This window comes from Phyllobates terribilis, unplaced genomic scaffold, assembly GCF_046119375.1.
Source record: "Phyllobates terribilis strain yellow unplaced genomic scaffold, ASM4611937v1 Scaffold_12__6_contigs__length_324123572, whole genome shotgun sequence".
Taxonomy (NCBI): domain Eukaryota; kingdom Metazoa; phylum Chordata; class Amphibia; order Anura; family Dendrobatidae; genus Phyllobates; species Phyllobates terribilis.
The window spans coordinates 288,251,551-288,268,314 of NW_027362772.1; the positions used below are offsets into that span (position 1 = coordinate 288,251,551).

At 47.8% G+C, this 16,764-nt stretch overlaps 1 protein-coding gene across 1 annotated transcript; it reads left to right on the forward strand.

The window, feature by feature from the left end:
- Positions 1 to 4,269: 4,269 nt before the first annotated feature.
- CRYAB (crystallin alpha B) lies at positions 4,270 to 15,471 on the forward strand. Its single transcript, XM_073657130.1, has 3 exons — positions 4,270 to 4,917; positions 13,952 to 14,074; positions 15,118 to 15,471. The coding sequence occupies exons 1-3, from the start codon at positions 4,726 to 4,728 to the stop codon at positions 15,319 to 15,321; spliced, it is 519 nt and encodes a 172-aa protein (XP_073513231.1). The 5' UTR covers positions 4,270 to 4,725; the 3' UTR covers positions 15,322 to 15,471.
- Positions 15,472 to 16,764: the final 1,293 nt, after the last annotated feature.

A 16,764-nucleotide genomic window follows, 5' to 3' on the forward strand; every position in this document is an offset into this window, starting at 1 on the left:
TGAGCCCCTCTGATTCCATTTAGAAACAGAAACAAGTGAACAGAGCCTACGTTATAAAGAGGATTGCTGGGGGTCCCATCACTGATGGGATGCCAATGGGACCACCTGTGAACCATTTAAGCATAGCAATTAAAGCAGTGATTGACAGCATTTAAATGGTTAAACAGAAGCAATGAGAGCAGCTCCAGTCGCTGGTGTTATAGGCAGATATTGGCTGTATGGCATATACATCTGCACACTAGTGTGGGCTCAGCACCTGAGCCTGTTGTATACTCCCAGCATCTGACCTGTGACCGAAATGTACATCACAGGTCATTAAGAGGTTAAGATAAAATGTTCCCAGGTGTTACTGGATATATTAGATAGTTTTACAAGGGGGGCACATTGGTTTCAGCTTCCCAAAAATCAAGCTACAAGACGATGTCAACAAATGATGCCATGCAAGATATCCAGGTGTATGGCTGCGTCCCAGGATCTATATATATAAAAAGCCTTTGCAAGAATCCAACATTCCTGTCCCTTTATAGTTGGAGCTGGCACAATGTCCGCTGCTCGGAGCCAGCGGCTGGAATGGTGACCACATTTTCTGGATATTTATAAATGTGTCTCCAATGAAGTGATCGTTATCTAAGACCCAAGATAATTACAACTATTATACCAGTGCAAACCAAATTATTCCCCACTACCCCTATTGCAAATTAGATTTATTAGCAAAATCTACAAACTTTCTGCTGTTTGTGATAAACCAATGAAAAAAGAACAACGGAAATCGCTCAACACAACTAATATAACAAGTGGTTTCTCCAAATTCAGCACAAAATGCCACTTTTATTACTACTACTGCAGTCTCAAGATTATTCAGTATCTTTAGTACTTAGTAAAGCCCCTCTGGCTGTTATGACCTGCTGCCCCTCTGGCTGTTATGACCTGCTGCCCCTCTGGCTGTTATGACCTGATGGAAAAAAAATTATGCAAAGCCAGACACAAGCGTCTTGATTCCTGGTCACTAATATTTGTGGGTGGTCCAAAAAAGTTAAGAGGAGAGATTGTGTGCACAAAGAAGGAAAATATACAAAGTCATTGAATGATCCCAGAGATCCAGCATGAAGCAGATGTCACAAATTCGATCTGGAAGTTACAGAATAAACCAATGGTGGTAATTGATAACATATAGCATAGGTGTCACGCAGGGTGAGGGAAAGACTAAGTGCAACATGAAGGGAAGAGGGGGAGGAAGCCCAAACACTAGGGAAAGGGGGAGTGGAGACCCCTAGGCAGATCTAATATCACCCTGACTACCCTATCGTCCCTATATAGGTTCCACATCTATCGCCGAGCAGGAACCTAAGCCCTGTGTGTCCCTAGAGCTTGGCCCCAGGTAGGGAGGGGACAGGGTGAGCACTAGTCAGGCCTTGATACAAACTAAAGACAACAAGGTAGACAAACAAAGGGGATACACTTAGCTTGAGCAGACACCAGAGAGATAACGCCAACTGTCCTCCAAGGGCACCAGAGAAGAAACTAGCCAACTGCTAGTGCTCCAAGCCAAGACAGAGGTACATAGTACTATCACCAGCACCTCTCTGGAGAAACTGAGAGTTTTTAACTACCAAGCAAGGGTGTGTCAATCAGCAGCAGAAGGTGGAGGTAGCTACCGGGTCCTAAAGGAAGAAGGATACAACAATATCAAAGAGATGAGAGGATCAAGAAGGCATCTGCAATGCCCAGTGCAGTGACCTTCTGCAGCCGGCTCCAGAGCGACTGTCTGACACACCCGTGACAATAGGACAGTATAGTGTAACTGTTTTTAGGTCCTTTAGGGAGTTATTTTATCCAGTCAACCTTAATATTTGCTTTATTAGGGGATATAGATGTCATAGGGGACCCCCAGAGTGTAGGCCCACTATAAAAATGGTTTTCAGTTTGCACACGGCTGTTGTGATGAGATTCCCTCCTTAACACTTGTACAGTGCATCCCTAAAAATGTTAGTATTTGGCGCCCCTGAGGCCACCCTTCACCCCCTGGAGGTCAATAGTGTTTTTTATCATCTTATAACATTGGCAGCTGTTAAAAAAAAAAAAAAAGTAAAAGTTGAATAACTTGTACAAGTTTGGCTGAATGTGCCAGAATCTCGGCAGGAAACAATGTCTCCTCTGTTACCCATGTTTATTTCTGTTCCCGCAGTGGACAAACATCCCAAGGTCGTGTGATCACTTTAATTTCCTGGAGATGTTTGTTAGCGCTCGTCATGTTCACACATAGGGAAATATACAATGTCCTTATGACACGGCACTCTGTGCATTCACTGCTTGCTCTGCACACTAGCATGTAATGGGGGTCACCGCTAGACATCACAATGGTCAATTCCATAGGGTCACACTGAGTAATTCTATCCTGTGCTGCATTAACATTCAGAGAGAGCTCAGGAGCTGCGTTCCCACCACAAGCCTCTGTATATTACATAGCCGGCATGTGTATCCGAGCTCCAATTGCATCTCTGACATCTGCATTTAAATGACGCCATTGCCACCAACCTCCATTGGCCATCTGAGATGTGATCCGATGGGTTTCTGTGGCAAGCAGGGCTTTCCTGAAGGCCCCCGGTCACTGCCATCCTGGTCTTCCAATGAAGCTCAGCCACAGGCTGGACTTCATGGAAGAACAGCGACTTCACTATAAATTACAATACTGTAATATTGCATTATATAGTATGAGATCAAACGCTCACAGGTTCAAGTCCCCTTAGAGGACTAATAGGTAAAAATATACCAGGAAGGGGAACATACATACCAGGATGGGGCTCAGGATAAGGGACATACATACCAGGATGGGGCTCAGGATAAGGGACATACATACCAGGATGGGGCTCAGGATAAGGGACATACATACCAGGATGGGGCTCAGGATAAGGGACATACATACCAGGATGGGGGACATATATATCAGGATGGGACCATAAACATACATACCAGAATGGGGGATGTATATAGCAGGAAGGGGAACATACATACCAGGATGAGGCCAGGAAGGGGAACATACATACCAGGATGGGGCCAGGAAGAGGAACATACATACCAGGATGGGGCCAGGAAGGGGAACATACGTACCAGGATGGGGCTCAGGATAAGGGACATACATACCAGGATGGGGCTCAGGATAAGGGACATACATACCAGGATGGGGGATATATATATTAGGATGGGACCATGAAGGTAAACATACATACCAGAATGGGGGATGTATATAACAGGAAGGGGAACATACATACCAGGATGGGGCCAGGAAGGGGAACGTACATACCAGGAAGGGGCTCAGGATAAGGGACATATATATACCAGGATGGAGGATATATATATTAGGATGGGGGACATATATACGAGGATGGGGCTACAAAGGAAAACATATACACCAGGATGGAGGACACATATATTTATATATATATATATACCAGGATGGGGGACATATATATTAGGATGGGCCCAGGATGGGGGACAAATATACCAGGAAGGAGCCCAGGATGGGGGACATTACTACATAATGGAGGAGGTGCAACTTGTTTGTCCTTATAGGATTTAGAATTATGGTATACAAGGCTCCATACATCTGAACAACATGCGGCGGGGGGGGGGGGATGGTCCAAATCTTGCATCGGGGCCCATCAGACTCTAGTTATGCCACTAGGTACGGGTCTCAGAAAATGGTAACACAATCCATTATAGTTTTCTTTTCTTTTTTTTAACAAAGTTCAAAACATTTTTAAACCACTAACATAATAAAAAAAATGTTATAAAATAATGAAAAAAAACACTATATATATTTGGTATTGCTGTAATTGTACTGATCTGGGGAATCATGTTACCAGGTCAATTACACCGCACAAAACGAAACCCCCCAAAAAATCAAACAATGGCGGAATTGTTTTTTGTTTGTTTTTTTACCATTTTCTCCCACTTGGAATTTTTTCTCCAGTTTTTCAGTACATTATATTTAAAACTGCAACTCTTCCCAAAAATAAAAACGTTCTGACTCTTGGAAGAAGGGGAGGAAAAAAGAAAAAAAAAACGAAAGCAGTAGAATGAAAACTGGCTGAGTTAGTGTATGGTACCGCTGTGGGGTCCTTGACGGGGGCACAATATTATCAGGCAGGTGGTATTAATGTTACAGCACTTATGTAACAGTAATGTGACACAGTGATACAATGCGGCATGTTGTATGCAGATGGAGAGGTCACAATACATATTTCTTCATCCCACTTTATAGGACGCGGACCCGCAGAAGGGCAATGGGCCAGAGCTGGATTATTCAGGACTATGGCAGGAGGAATACGCTGCTCTCTGCGGCTGGGATCACATTATCAGCTGTCAGATCTCAGAATGAACTCATCCCCTGTCATGTCGCACTACGGTAGCTGAAATGATCCTGCTGTCCGTTAATCCAATGTGCACAGAGAGATAATCGGAGTCTCTTACTTGCTGATCCGATGAGTTGTCCAGAGAACAGAAGACTTGTCATTTCTCATATCCTCCGTCTATCCGCTGAATGGGGGCAGACAGGCGTGCTGGGATAATGAAACCATCTGACAGCACTTTTCCAGAAAGTTCAATGTTGGGGTGCTGGGGAGGAGCACAAGAGCCACCACTCCGTATATAAGGCCATTGGGTTTGGTGGGTGAATCAAACACTGAACAGTTCTGTCTGACAGCTACCACCCAACGCCTGAAGAAGATGGATGTGACAATCCAACATCCCTGGTTTCGCCGCCAATTTTTCTCCTTCTTTGGACCAAACAGGATGTTTGAACAGAGTTTTGGGGATCACCTTCAGGAGTCCGATCTGTTTCCCACCATGATGTCCCCTTTCTACTTCAAATATCCTTTCCTTAGACTTCCATCCTGGATAGAAAGCGGCTTCTCGGAGGTAATTCTCTACTTGTTTTGTTCATTTTCCTGTAGTTCAATCTATAGGGACTGCGGCTTCCTAGCTGTTGTAACACTACAACTCCCAGCATGTCTTGCTACAGGATTTAGGGTGAGAACCAGCAAATGATAATGTAAAAAAAGTCAGAACATCGATGAGGGGGGGGGGGGATTAGTCAATAGATGAAACTTTTAACTGTTTAGGTCCCAGAGGGTATAGCGGTAGAATGTGTTACTATCAGGGAGTAAAATTGCAATTTATCTTATAATAAAGGGACATGGCGGATATAGAGAGGAGTGACCAAGTCTAAATACTTGCATTTTTGCTTTTGCAATGCATGGTGAGGAAAAGAGTTAATTTGGGATATCCACTAGGTCTACGGGCTGTTTGTAAGCTGTGACCATTCCCTGCCCCGGAGGAAGCACTATGTTAGAAGTGCAATATTTGATATTCCAGCTTTATATTTTCTGTATGTGAATGGATTTTTATTAGGAACCCTAAGTGCAAAGTAAAAGCACCCAGTATTATTTATCAGCATATGGCGGTATTATGCTGGGATTCATAGGGCGCTATTTCTTGGGCTTTCCAAACATATATTAGGATGGGGCTTGCATAACCACAAAAATGTGTGTGATTTGATGGAGGTTTTCGGTCACGAGACTTTGCATTTTGGGAAAGAGTCGTATGTGGATTGGGATTTAACACACACATTAGATGGTAAAATAATGAAATTGCGTCGTAGTCACTGTCGCATGTGATTTACAGTAAAGTGTAAGCTGGCAAAATTGCAACCAAAATCTTGCAGGTTTTCAGCTGTTGCAGTTGCATTATATGATGTCTTGCAAAGTGACCACATTCGCAATCAGCGCTAGCGATGCTGTAATGTGACGCTTCATGACGCGCAACCAAAGTCGCTTTTTGTTACGTGCACACTATGTGGTGTTAGTATTTGGACAGTATATGGCAGTATTATCAAGACACGATATGGTAGTATGCCTCCTGAGATCATCTTTCACTTTCAAAAATGCTAAAATCCATCATGGTCACAACTAAATAGACTGCTAGCTCACTGAGGGATCAGATTACAGCTGTCTACTGAAGTCTATTGAGAGGAGAGTGAGGGGAGGTGGTAAGAGCAGAGAGAAAAGCAAAAGAGACATACACAGACTGTGCCGCTTCTTTTTATAAGTGTTTTAGCTCATCTCCACACCTGTCCCAGGTATTTCAGGCTCCACTTCCTTCCTCTGGGTCCGCTGCCCTATGCTGTGCTCCAAGTTGGGTTTTGCAGATTGCTCAGAATGGATCAATGACATAATCTCCCTAGATGTATTAAAAAGACATACCTGTATTTTGGGATTGAGATTCTAGTGTTCCATGTTTGGTTTGCTCCATTAATTGTGCTTGCTGTGTTTTAAACTTGCATTCATCCCTGCTGGGTTCCACTCTGACCGTTCTCCTACTCCTGAGATTACTGTGTGTGCTAAGTCCTCGCTATCCACTGCCTTCCTGCTTGCTGCATTAACGCCCTGGGTCCGTAAGCCCACCTGGACCAAGGGATTAGAGGATCCACCTTACCTGTGGATTCAACACAAAGCAGGATCCACAGCTACACTGCTCAGTACTGCTGTATAGAGGTCTCCATACTTCTGGACGTGCTACAAAGAAACAAGGGAACAGAAATCCCTCATGTCTGTGTGTACTGTGTATGAGAGACATCAGGACAGCTATTTTCTTCCCACTAGCTCATAGAAAACTGAAAAGTAGAGATATATCCTGCATTTTCACCAGTTTCCCCTATTTCACCAATTCAGACTTTTCAAAACAAAACCAAAAAACGTTTCCCCTAAAGATCACTGATGATATATCAAGTCTTGTTTTGGTCTGTGCGAGCGCAGAAGTACTGTACATTCTCGTCCCACAGTAATAAATCAGTTGGCGCCCAGAGATTCCCTTATTAATATGCACATATCCCATTACAGCACAGATATAGACTTCCTAGACTGGAAGTCAACAGCTCGCCCAAACGTGTAATTAGTTTTCCTTACGAAATTCAGAAACACGAACCGTCGTACAGTGAGATTGGGTTATGCAATCATGTTTGTTTTCAGGTTCTTGTATTTCCTCTTCGGAGCCGACATTATTAGCTTGGGATCTGCAATGGGGTTGCAGTAATACCAATACTACCCTGGTCCATCTCCCGCCGGTCTTTGTCAGCAGTCCCGCAATGGAGACGATCTAACTACCTTACATGACATCAGCGGTCATGTGCTACCATCACCGCTGAGGCCGGTGACTGACTGCAGCAATCAGATGACTATAGTCGGGACAAGGCAACTATGAAGGACCAAGAGGACCACCAAAGAGACAACATGGGAACTATACGTACGACTTTATTTAGGAAACCATCTGAGGGATGACCTAATATTCCTGGTCATGTTGCAAGGCTAGGACATTGCCCTTCAGGGTAGCTACCTCCAATCGGTGGTACTTAGAGAGCTTTCTTTTAGTCCAAGAGACAGCATGGACGATTGCCAAAAAGTCTCAACTTCTTATTAATAGGCCCATGGAGTTGGAAAAAAACTAGAAAAATACTGATACTTACCTGCTGGACCGGCGGCGCTCCACCGTACATAGCACTCAGTCGCTCGCCGGTCTGTTGGGTTCAGCATTTTGCGGGGGCATCATGTGAGCTCCAAAGCCTCCTAGCGGAAGAAACAGTGTTGATGTTGATCCCATCTGTCTGGTGGGGGACGCAATGCTGAGTACAGAAGAGCAGCGTTGGTCGGAGAGCTGAATAGAAGTTGTTGTCCACTAGTGGACAACCCCTTTAAAGCGTCAGTACCTATAAGGCAGCATCAAGGGCATCACATTTAGACAACTAACCCTGCACTGATAAAGGGGCAATGAATGTCTGACTTGGCTAATATCCCTGGTCATGTTACAAAGCTCAGTGAAGCGTCGGACATTGACTTGCAGGGTAGCTGCCTCCAATGGGCAGATGATTTTCTTTCCTTCCAGTCTGAGACCCAATATTTTATCAACTGGGCAACCCCATCAAGAGCTGTGAAGGGGCAGGTAGACATGGCCATACTTAAATTATGCCTTAAACAGGCTCGATTATCTTGTACTTTTCTGAGAACTGGACCGTAAAGTCAAAGTAGTCTTGCAAAACCACATCTAAAATTTTGGCCTTTTGGGGGCGTTCCTGGTGGGCGAGGCTTAGATGTCCTGAATATTGGTGTCAATTTTGGTAAGTACTGTATGCTTAAACTATGGTGTTATGCACACGCCCGGGCTGAGCGGCGTGTGCGTGTGATTGGTAGTGATTCCACTGGACCGTGCCGGAGAGTGAATGCCTGGAGGGGCGTGACTAAGTATTCACCCGATCCGACCAGGGTCGCACGACGGCATACGACGCCAGTGCACCAAGGAGGAACCGAGCAGAGGGACCAGGTGCTACTCCAGGACAGACCCCGGACACGGCTGTTGACCCACACAGGGGAATACAGGAACAGGCTGGTAGGCTGGCACACAGACTGGTGGGTATAGGCAGGCACGACTGGTATGCAGGCAGGCGGGTATGCAGGCAGGGGGGTAAAGGCAAGCACAGCTAGAGTGCAGACAGGGAGGCACTAGCAGGTAGGAACACAGGCGGGATAGGACCCAGTACACACTGGGACTCAGGAACAGGCAGGTTAGGCTGGCACAGACTGGTGGATATAAGCAAACACGGCAGGTATGCAGATGGGTGGATACAGGCGAGTATGCAGGCAGGGAGGTACTGGCCGAAAGGACGGGCTGGAGCACAGAAAGGTTAAGACCCAGTACAGACTGGGTCACAGAACCGCAGATGCGGTAGACAACCACAGCAGAGAGGGAACGCCCGAAGCGGTGGGCAAGAACAGAGCAGGACGGGGCTGCAGGAGCAGCGAGCACAAGCAGGGCAGGACAGGACTGCCGGAGCAGCGAGCACAAGCAGGGCAGGACAGGACTGCCGGAGCAGCGAGCACAAGCAGGGCAGGACAGGACTGCCGGAGCAGCGGGCAGAAGCAGGGCAGGACAGGACTGCCGGAGCAGCGGGCAGAAGCAGGGCAGGACAGGACTGCCGGAGCAGCGGGCAGAAGCAGGGCAGGACAGGACTCTGTTCACACGGAACAGACAGGAAGGGAAAGACAGAGCCAGACACCCACAGGGTACTTGCAGTGAAGTAGCGAGTGGACCACAAACTCACAAACGGGAGTACAGAGACAACAGGCAGGAGTTAGGTACGAGTTCAGACTCTGCAGAAAAAGGAAGGGAACGGACATAGAGGCAAAACAGGTAAAGGATAGGAGAGAGTTCAGACTGGAACTGAGTGTACGGAGGAGACCGACACTGCAGCGGGATACAGGAGCGGGTCTGGGAATACTGCCCCCAGAGAGGCGGGACGAACAGGCAAGGAGCGTGTTCAGACAGGACAGACAAGATACAGGAGCGGGTCTAGGTAATCGGCCCCTAGAAGGCGGGAGGAACAGGCTAGGAGCGTGTACAGACAGGACAGACAAGATACACAGAAAGGACTCAGTTCAGACACGGGAACTAATACCGCAAAGCAGGAGACATACAGGACTCAGTTCAGACACGGGAGCTGATACCGCAAAGCAGGAGACATACAGGACACAGTTCAGACACGGGAGCTGATACCGCAAAGCAGGAGACATACAGGACTAAGTTCAGACAGGCCTGGAAATACAGCCTCCAGGAAAGGCAGACAAGGAAACAAAGACGGGACCTGGCACCTTCAGAATGCAAGCACACACTGAAGGAAACACTTATGCTCAGGCAGGAATAGAAGGGAGCTGCTGAGCTATATACCAAGTGTCAGACAGCAATAGGCTGAGGACGCACAAGGGGTGTGACCCACAGCAGGTACAAAAAGCAGGAAGTGATCGGGCGCCGCCCTTAAGCAGCAGAGACAGACACAAACAGACAGCATGGAGGGAAGCCAGAGAGACACTCTGGACAGGAGATCAAGTGCGCTCTCTTGCACAGTGGGAGATGGACCACCATGCAAGGACGCCGCCAGGTATGTTACAGTACCTCCCCCCTTACGCCCCCTCTTCTTCAGGCCTGCCAGAATCTTCCGCAGGGAATTCGAGGACCAGTCGTTCACTGGGTTGGAGGGGGACAGAGACTTGAGGGTAATCTCTGCTTCGAGGTACATCTTGTCAAGCTCACAGGAAAAAATAGACGGGTTATCAGGTACATAATGAGGAAAAGTCACTGTCTCTTTGTTATCTGGTGGTACCCCGGAGGATTCAGGAAACAACTGGAGGTCCTCCGCCGGGTCAGAAGAGTGCAGAGGCTCAGAGAAAACAACTGCTTCAGAGTACACTAGGTCGGACTCACTGGAGGAAGCAGGCGAGGTATCGGGTACCGAGTATAGGAAAGTCTCTGTCCATTCACCACCAGGTGGCACCCCGAAGGGTTCTGAACACAACTGGAGGTCCTCCGCCTGGTCGGAGGGGTGTAGAGACTCGGGAGTAACCTCTGCTTCGGAGTACACTAGGTTGGACTCACTGGACGAAGCGAGCGAGGTATCAGGTACAGAGTATAGGAGAGTCTCTGTCCTTTCACCACCAGGTGGCACCCCAAAGGGTTCTGAACACAACTGGAGGTCCTCCGCCTGGTCGGAGGGGTGTAGAGACTCGGGAGTAACCTCTGCTTCGGAGTACACTAGGTTGGACTCACTGGAGGAAGCAGGCGAGGTATCGGGTACCGAGTATAGGAAAGTCTCTGTCCATTCACCACCAGGTGGCACCCCGAAGTGTTCTGAACACAACTGGAGGTCCTCCGCCTGGTCGGAGGGGTGTAGAGACTCGGGAGTAACTTCTGCTTCGGAGTACACTAGGTTGGACTCACTGTACGAAGCGAGCGAGGTATCAGGTACAGAGTATAGGAGAGTCTCTGTCCTTACGTTACCAGGTAGCACCCCGAAGGGTTCAGGAGACAACTGGAGATCCTCCGCCTGGTCGGAGGGGTGTAGAGACTCGGAGGTAACTACCACTTTGGGGTACCCATTGTCAGGCTCACAGGACGAAGCGGACAAAGTATTGAGTACCGGGTGTAGAGAAGTCTCTCTCCATTTGTCATCGAGTGGTATCCCGGAGGATTCAGGAGGCAACAGGGGATCCTCCGCCAGGTAGTAGAGGTGCACAGACTCAGAGGTAACCACAGCTTTGGAGCATCCTTGGACATGCACACCGGTTAAAGAGAGAGAAGCATCTGATGCCGGGTGCAGGAAGTTCTCCTGTGTGGAGTCTGGATGGGCAGAAGTCTCTTCGGGCAGGAGAACTGGTGCACTACCCACGCACATTACCCATTGGGGTTTCTCCGGGATACAGGGAGATGAAGCTTCAGTAGGGACTTCTAGGTTGGGGTCAGGAGGTCTCAGGGAGGACAGACCCTGGCGTGACGGCTTGCCTCTACGTCTAGCACGTCTGGACTGCCTCTTGAGGTTGAGAGAAGTATTCCGGAAAGCGTAGTCACCCTGTGAGGATTCTGGGTGGGCAGTAGTCTCATTGGGCTGGAGGACTATTGCGCTACCCACACACATTACCCATCGGGGCTGCTCCGGGATATTGGGAGGTGAAGCTTCAGCAGGAGCCTCCGGGTTAGGATCATCGAAGACCATTAGAAAGGCCACCAGGAAGGCCATTAGGTCCCGGAGGATCGGATCCTGTGTTTCATATAGGGGGTTGATCCATTCCAAGGCATCACCCGCCAGGTAAGACATCATAAAGGCCACTTTAGCCCAATCGGAAGGAAAGTAGAGAGGGTAGGCCTTAAAGTGTAGCATGCATTGCTCCACAAATGCACGACACTGTCTTGGATCCCCATAGTAACGTGGCGGATCCGCAGGAACGAGAGCTGATAGATCCATCTGGACGGTGCGTAATTCGCCTGGAACTCAGCTAAGGGAAAAAAAATTTATTTATTTATTTTAATGCATATATTCGCTGGAAAACTTCTCAGAGGGCGAAGGCCGTGGGGCTCAACGGGAACCATGGCCTGAGCATGCTGTTATGCACACGCCCGGGCTGAGCGGCGTGTGCGTGTGATTGGTAGTGATTCCACTGGACCGTGCCGGAGAGTGAATGCCTGGAGGGGCGTGACTAAGTATTCACCCGATCCGACCAGGGTCGCACGACGGCATACGACGCCAGTGCACCAAGGAGGAACCGAGCAGAGGGACCAGGTGCTACTCCAGGACAGACCCCGGACACGGCTGTTGACCCACACAGGGGAATACAGGAACAGGCTGGTAGGCTGGCACACAGACTGGTGGGTATAGGCAGGCACGACTGGTATGCAGGCAGGCGGGTATGCAGGCAGGGGGGTAAAGGCAAGCACAGCTAGAGTGCAGACAGGGAGGCACTAGCAGGTAGGAACACAGGCGGGATAGGACCCAGTACACACTGGGACTCAGGAACAGGCAGGTTAGGCTGGCACAGACTGGTGGATATAAGCAAACACGGCAGGTATGCAGATGGGTGGATACAGGCGAGTATGCAGGCAGGGAGGTACTGGCCGAAAGGACGGGCTGGAGCACAGAAAGGTTAAGACCCAGTACAGACTGGGTCACAGAACCGCAGATGCGGTAGACAACCACAGCAGAGAGGGAACGCCCGAAGCGGTGGGCAAGAACAGAGCAGGACGGGGCTGCAGGAGCAGCGAGCACAAGCAGGGCAGGACAGGACTGCCGGAGCAGCGAGCACAAGCAGGGCAGGACAGGACTGCCGGAGCAGCGAGCACAAGCAGGGCAGGACAGGACTGCCGGAGCAGCGGGCAGAAGCAGGGCAGGACAGGACTGCCGGAGCAGCGGGCAGAAGCAGGGCAGGACAGGACTGCCGGAGCAGCGGGCAGAAGCAGGGCAGGACAGGACTGCCGGAGCAGCGGGCAGAAGCAGGGCAGGACAGGACTCTGTTCACACGGAACAGACAGGAAGGGAAAGACAGAGCCAGACACCCACAGGGTACTTGCAGTGAAGTAGCGAGTGGACCACAAACTCACAAACGGGAGTACAGAGACAACAGGCAGGAGTTAGGTACGAGTTCAGACTCTGCAGAAAAAGGAAGGGAACGGACATAGAGGCAAAACAGGTAAAGGATAGGAGAGAGTTCAGACTGGAACTGAGTGTACGGAGGAGACCGACACTGCAGCGGGATACAGGAGCGGGTCTGGGAATACTGCCCCCAGAGAGGCGGGACGAACAGGCAAGGAGCGTGTTCAGACAGGACAGACAAGATACAGGAGCGGGTCTAGGTAATCGGCCCCTAGAAGGCGGGAGGAACAGGCTAGGAGCGTGTACAGACAGGACAGACAAGATACACAGAAAGGACTCAGTTCAGACACGGGAACTAATACCGCAAAGCAGGAGACATACAGGACTCAGTTCAGACACGGGAGCTGATACCGCAAAGCAGGAGACATACAGGACACAGTTCAGACACGGGAGCTGATACCGCAAAGCAGGAGACATACAGGACTAAGTTCAGACAGGCCTGGAAATACAGCCTCCAGGAAAGGCAGACAAGGAAACAAAGACGGGACCTGGCACCTTCAGAATGCAAGCACACACTGAAGGAAACACTTATGCTCAGGCAGGAATAGAAGGGAGCTGCTGAGCTATATACCAAGTGTCAGACAGCAATAGGCTGAGGACGCACAAGGGGTGTGACCCACAGCAGGTACAAAAAGCAGGAAGTGATCGGGCGCCGCCCTTAAGCAGCAGAGACAGACACAAACAGACAGCATGGAGGGAAGCCAGAGAGACACTCTGGACAGGAGATCAAGTGCGCTCTCTTGCACAGTGGGAGATGGACCACCATGCAAGGACGCCGCCAGGTATGTTACATATGGTTTGTTCTGAAATGTAAACATACATTTTGTTAGAGAACCTTTATATTAAAGGTGGTTTTCTAGGACCACTACAGTGATGGCCTATCCATTATTCGACCACGGTTATAATAACACGTTCCATCATTTTCCACAGATGAGAATGGAAAAGGACAAGTTTTCTGTTAACCTCGATGTAAAACATTTCTCCCCGGAAGAGCTGAAAGTGAAAGTGATGGGTGATTTCATTGAAATCCATGGAAAGCACGAGGAGCGTCCGGTAATGATCGGGATCCCCCTATTGGACCCTTCTTTATTTGACTTTGATAACACTTGCTCTACATTACACTCCATTTTGGTTTCCGTCAAGCTTTCTTGTATATTTCATTGCAATATTATCTTTATTCTTGCCGTCAAATGTAGAAGAACCAATAAAAGTCAATAGTTTTTCCAAGAGTCCATTTAGATCCAGAGCTTCCACCATATTTGGTGCATGCAGTCCCTCTGTAAGCAATTCCTCCATTCCACCAAGTGACCCACCAGTCGTATGAGGTGGAAAAAGTAGCTAAAACACCTAATAAATCTGACGCAGGGCTTTTGCCACAGTTTTTTGATGCAACATAAACCAGAATTATGGAGCATTTATCTTAGTAAATGCCTCTTTGGAATTACTAGTCCACGGCTGGTAGCTATAGCTCAAGGCCATCATTAGTATGGAGGTTCCTTGATCGAAGCCCCTTTCTCTTGGCCTAGACCCATCATGCCGCTTTGTCTATTCCCAATGATGGAGCATCTCAGCTTCACGAAGCAGAAACCTTCTGTAAGCTCTGGTTTCTGAAGGTCTCAGAAGCTCCTGGAGGATCTGCCAACTCCTCCGGTCTTCCCTTTCTTCCATAAGGCTTCCAGATGTTCCAGGAAAGTTGACAAGTTTGCTAAATACAGATGGCAGACTGACTAAAAGTGATATTTTCAAGACTTTCCAGCTAAAAGCTATTTCCCTGGCCTAGACACATGCCATACATATCTCACTTAAAAACAAATGATTGGGCACGTTGACTTGAAACATGTGTGATCCTTTTCTCCTCTTGAAAGTCAGCTGAACTTTGAAGCTTATGGACCCTAATGCCAAATTTGCCCCCAACTATTGCAGGTCATCAATAGTATAAGTCTTCTTCTTTTGGTCACCCTAGTCTCCAGGATTGAGTGAGACTGCAACTTCTACACCTCTAGTGATGGCAGGTCTTGCTCAAATCAAATATGTATGGCCACTTTGCGTCAAAGTTATCCATTAATCTTGCAACTGGTTATTCTCTCACTTCTCAGGATGAACACGGCTATGTTTCCAGAGACTTCCAGCGTAGATATAAAATCCCCGTGGATGTTGATCCTCTCTCCATCAGCTCATCCTTGTCCTCCGATGGAGTCCTGACCGTAACTGGACCAAGAAAACTGGCTGACGTTCCTGAGCGCTCCATCCCCATCACCCGTGAAGAGAAGGTGGCCATCGGAGCTGCCCCCAAGAAGTAGAACCTCTCAGCCCTTCCAGCTAGAGAAGACACCTTTCCACCCTGCCAGAGAGAGTGCGCGCGTACTACACTGCTACATGTATTTATTTGTGCTGTCCTGTGACCAAACCAAATTACTAATGAGAATAAAAGTAAAGAGAAGCATCTGCAAGTGGCTCATTACCGAGGAATTTATCCCAAAAATAAGAACAGACCCAGAATGTTTTATGCAATTTCATATCCTACAATTATTAACTGCAGCTCACAGAAATAAGAAAATACGGCATGAATAAGAATTGTTTAGAATCTGAATATTATAATGATATCTAATATTTACTATTTATAGCAGATTAGTGTGACTGATGTTGCAATGTTCACACTGGCCATTAGGCCTTATTCTAGACTGACACATACCGTTCTGTACAGAAGACTTTTCAGCAGTTTCATTATCATCAAAGACAGGAATACAATGGCTGATAACACCTCTATATACAGTAAATAACACAGGATCCACCACTCACAATAGGTGATGTCACAGCTCACCTCTTCCTCCTGTACAATGACTGATAATACCTCTATATACAGTAGATAACACAGAATCTACCATTCACAATAGGTGATGTCACAGCTCACCTCCTCCCCCTCCTGTACAATGACTGATAACACCTCTATATACAGTAAATAACACAGCATCCACCATTCACAATAGGTGATGTCACAGCTCACCTCCTCCTCCTGTACAATGACTGATAATACCTCTATATACAGTAGATAACACAGGATCCACAATTCACATTAGGTGATGTCACAGCTCACCTCCTCCTCCTTACAATGACTGATAACACCTCTATATACAGTAGATAACACAAGATCCACCATTCACAATAGGTGATGTCACAGCTCACCTCCTCTTCCTCCTGTACAATGATTGATAACACCTCTATATACAGGAGATAACACAGGATCCACCATTCACATTAGGTGATGTCACAGCTCACCCCCCCCCTGGAAAATGACTAATAACACCTCTATATACAGTACACAACACAGGATCCACCATTCACATTAGGTGATGTCACAGCTCACCTCCTCCTCCTTACAATGACTGATAATACCTCTATATACAGTAGATAACACAGGATCCACCATTCACAATAGGTGATATCACAGCTCACCTCCTCTTCCTCCTGTACAATGATTGATAACACCTCTATATACAGTAGATAACACAGGATCCACCATTCACAATAGATGTCACAGCTCACCTCCTCCCCCTCCTGTACAATGACTGATAACACCTCTATATACAGTAGATGACACAGGATCCACAATTCACATTAGGTGATGTCACAGCTCACCTCCTCCCCTTCCTTCACAATGACCATTGCCCAGATTACAGCATGCTTAGATTAGAAGCTCAGAAGATTTCTATATACAATATTGCTTGATTAGGAAGTATGCATCT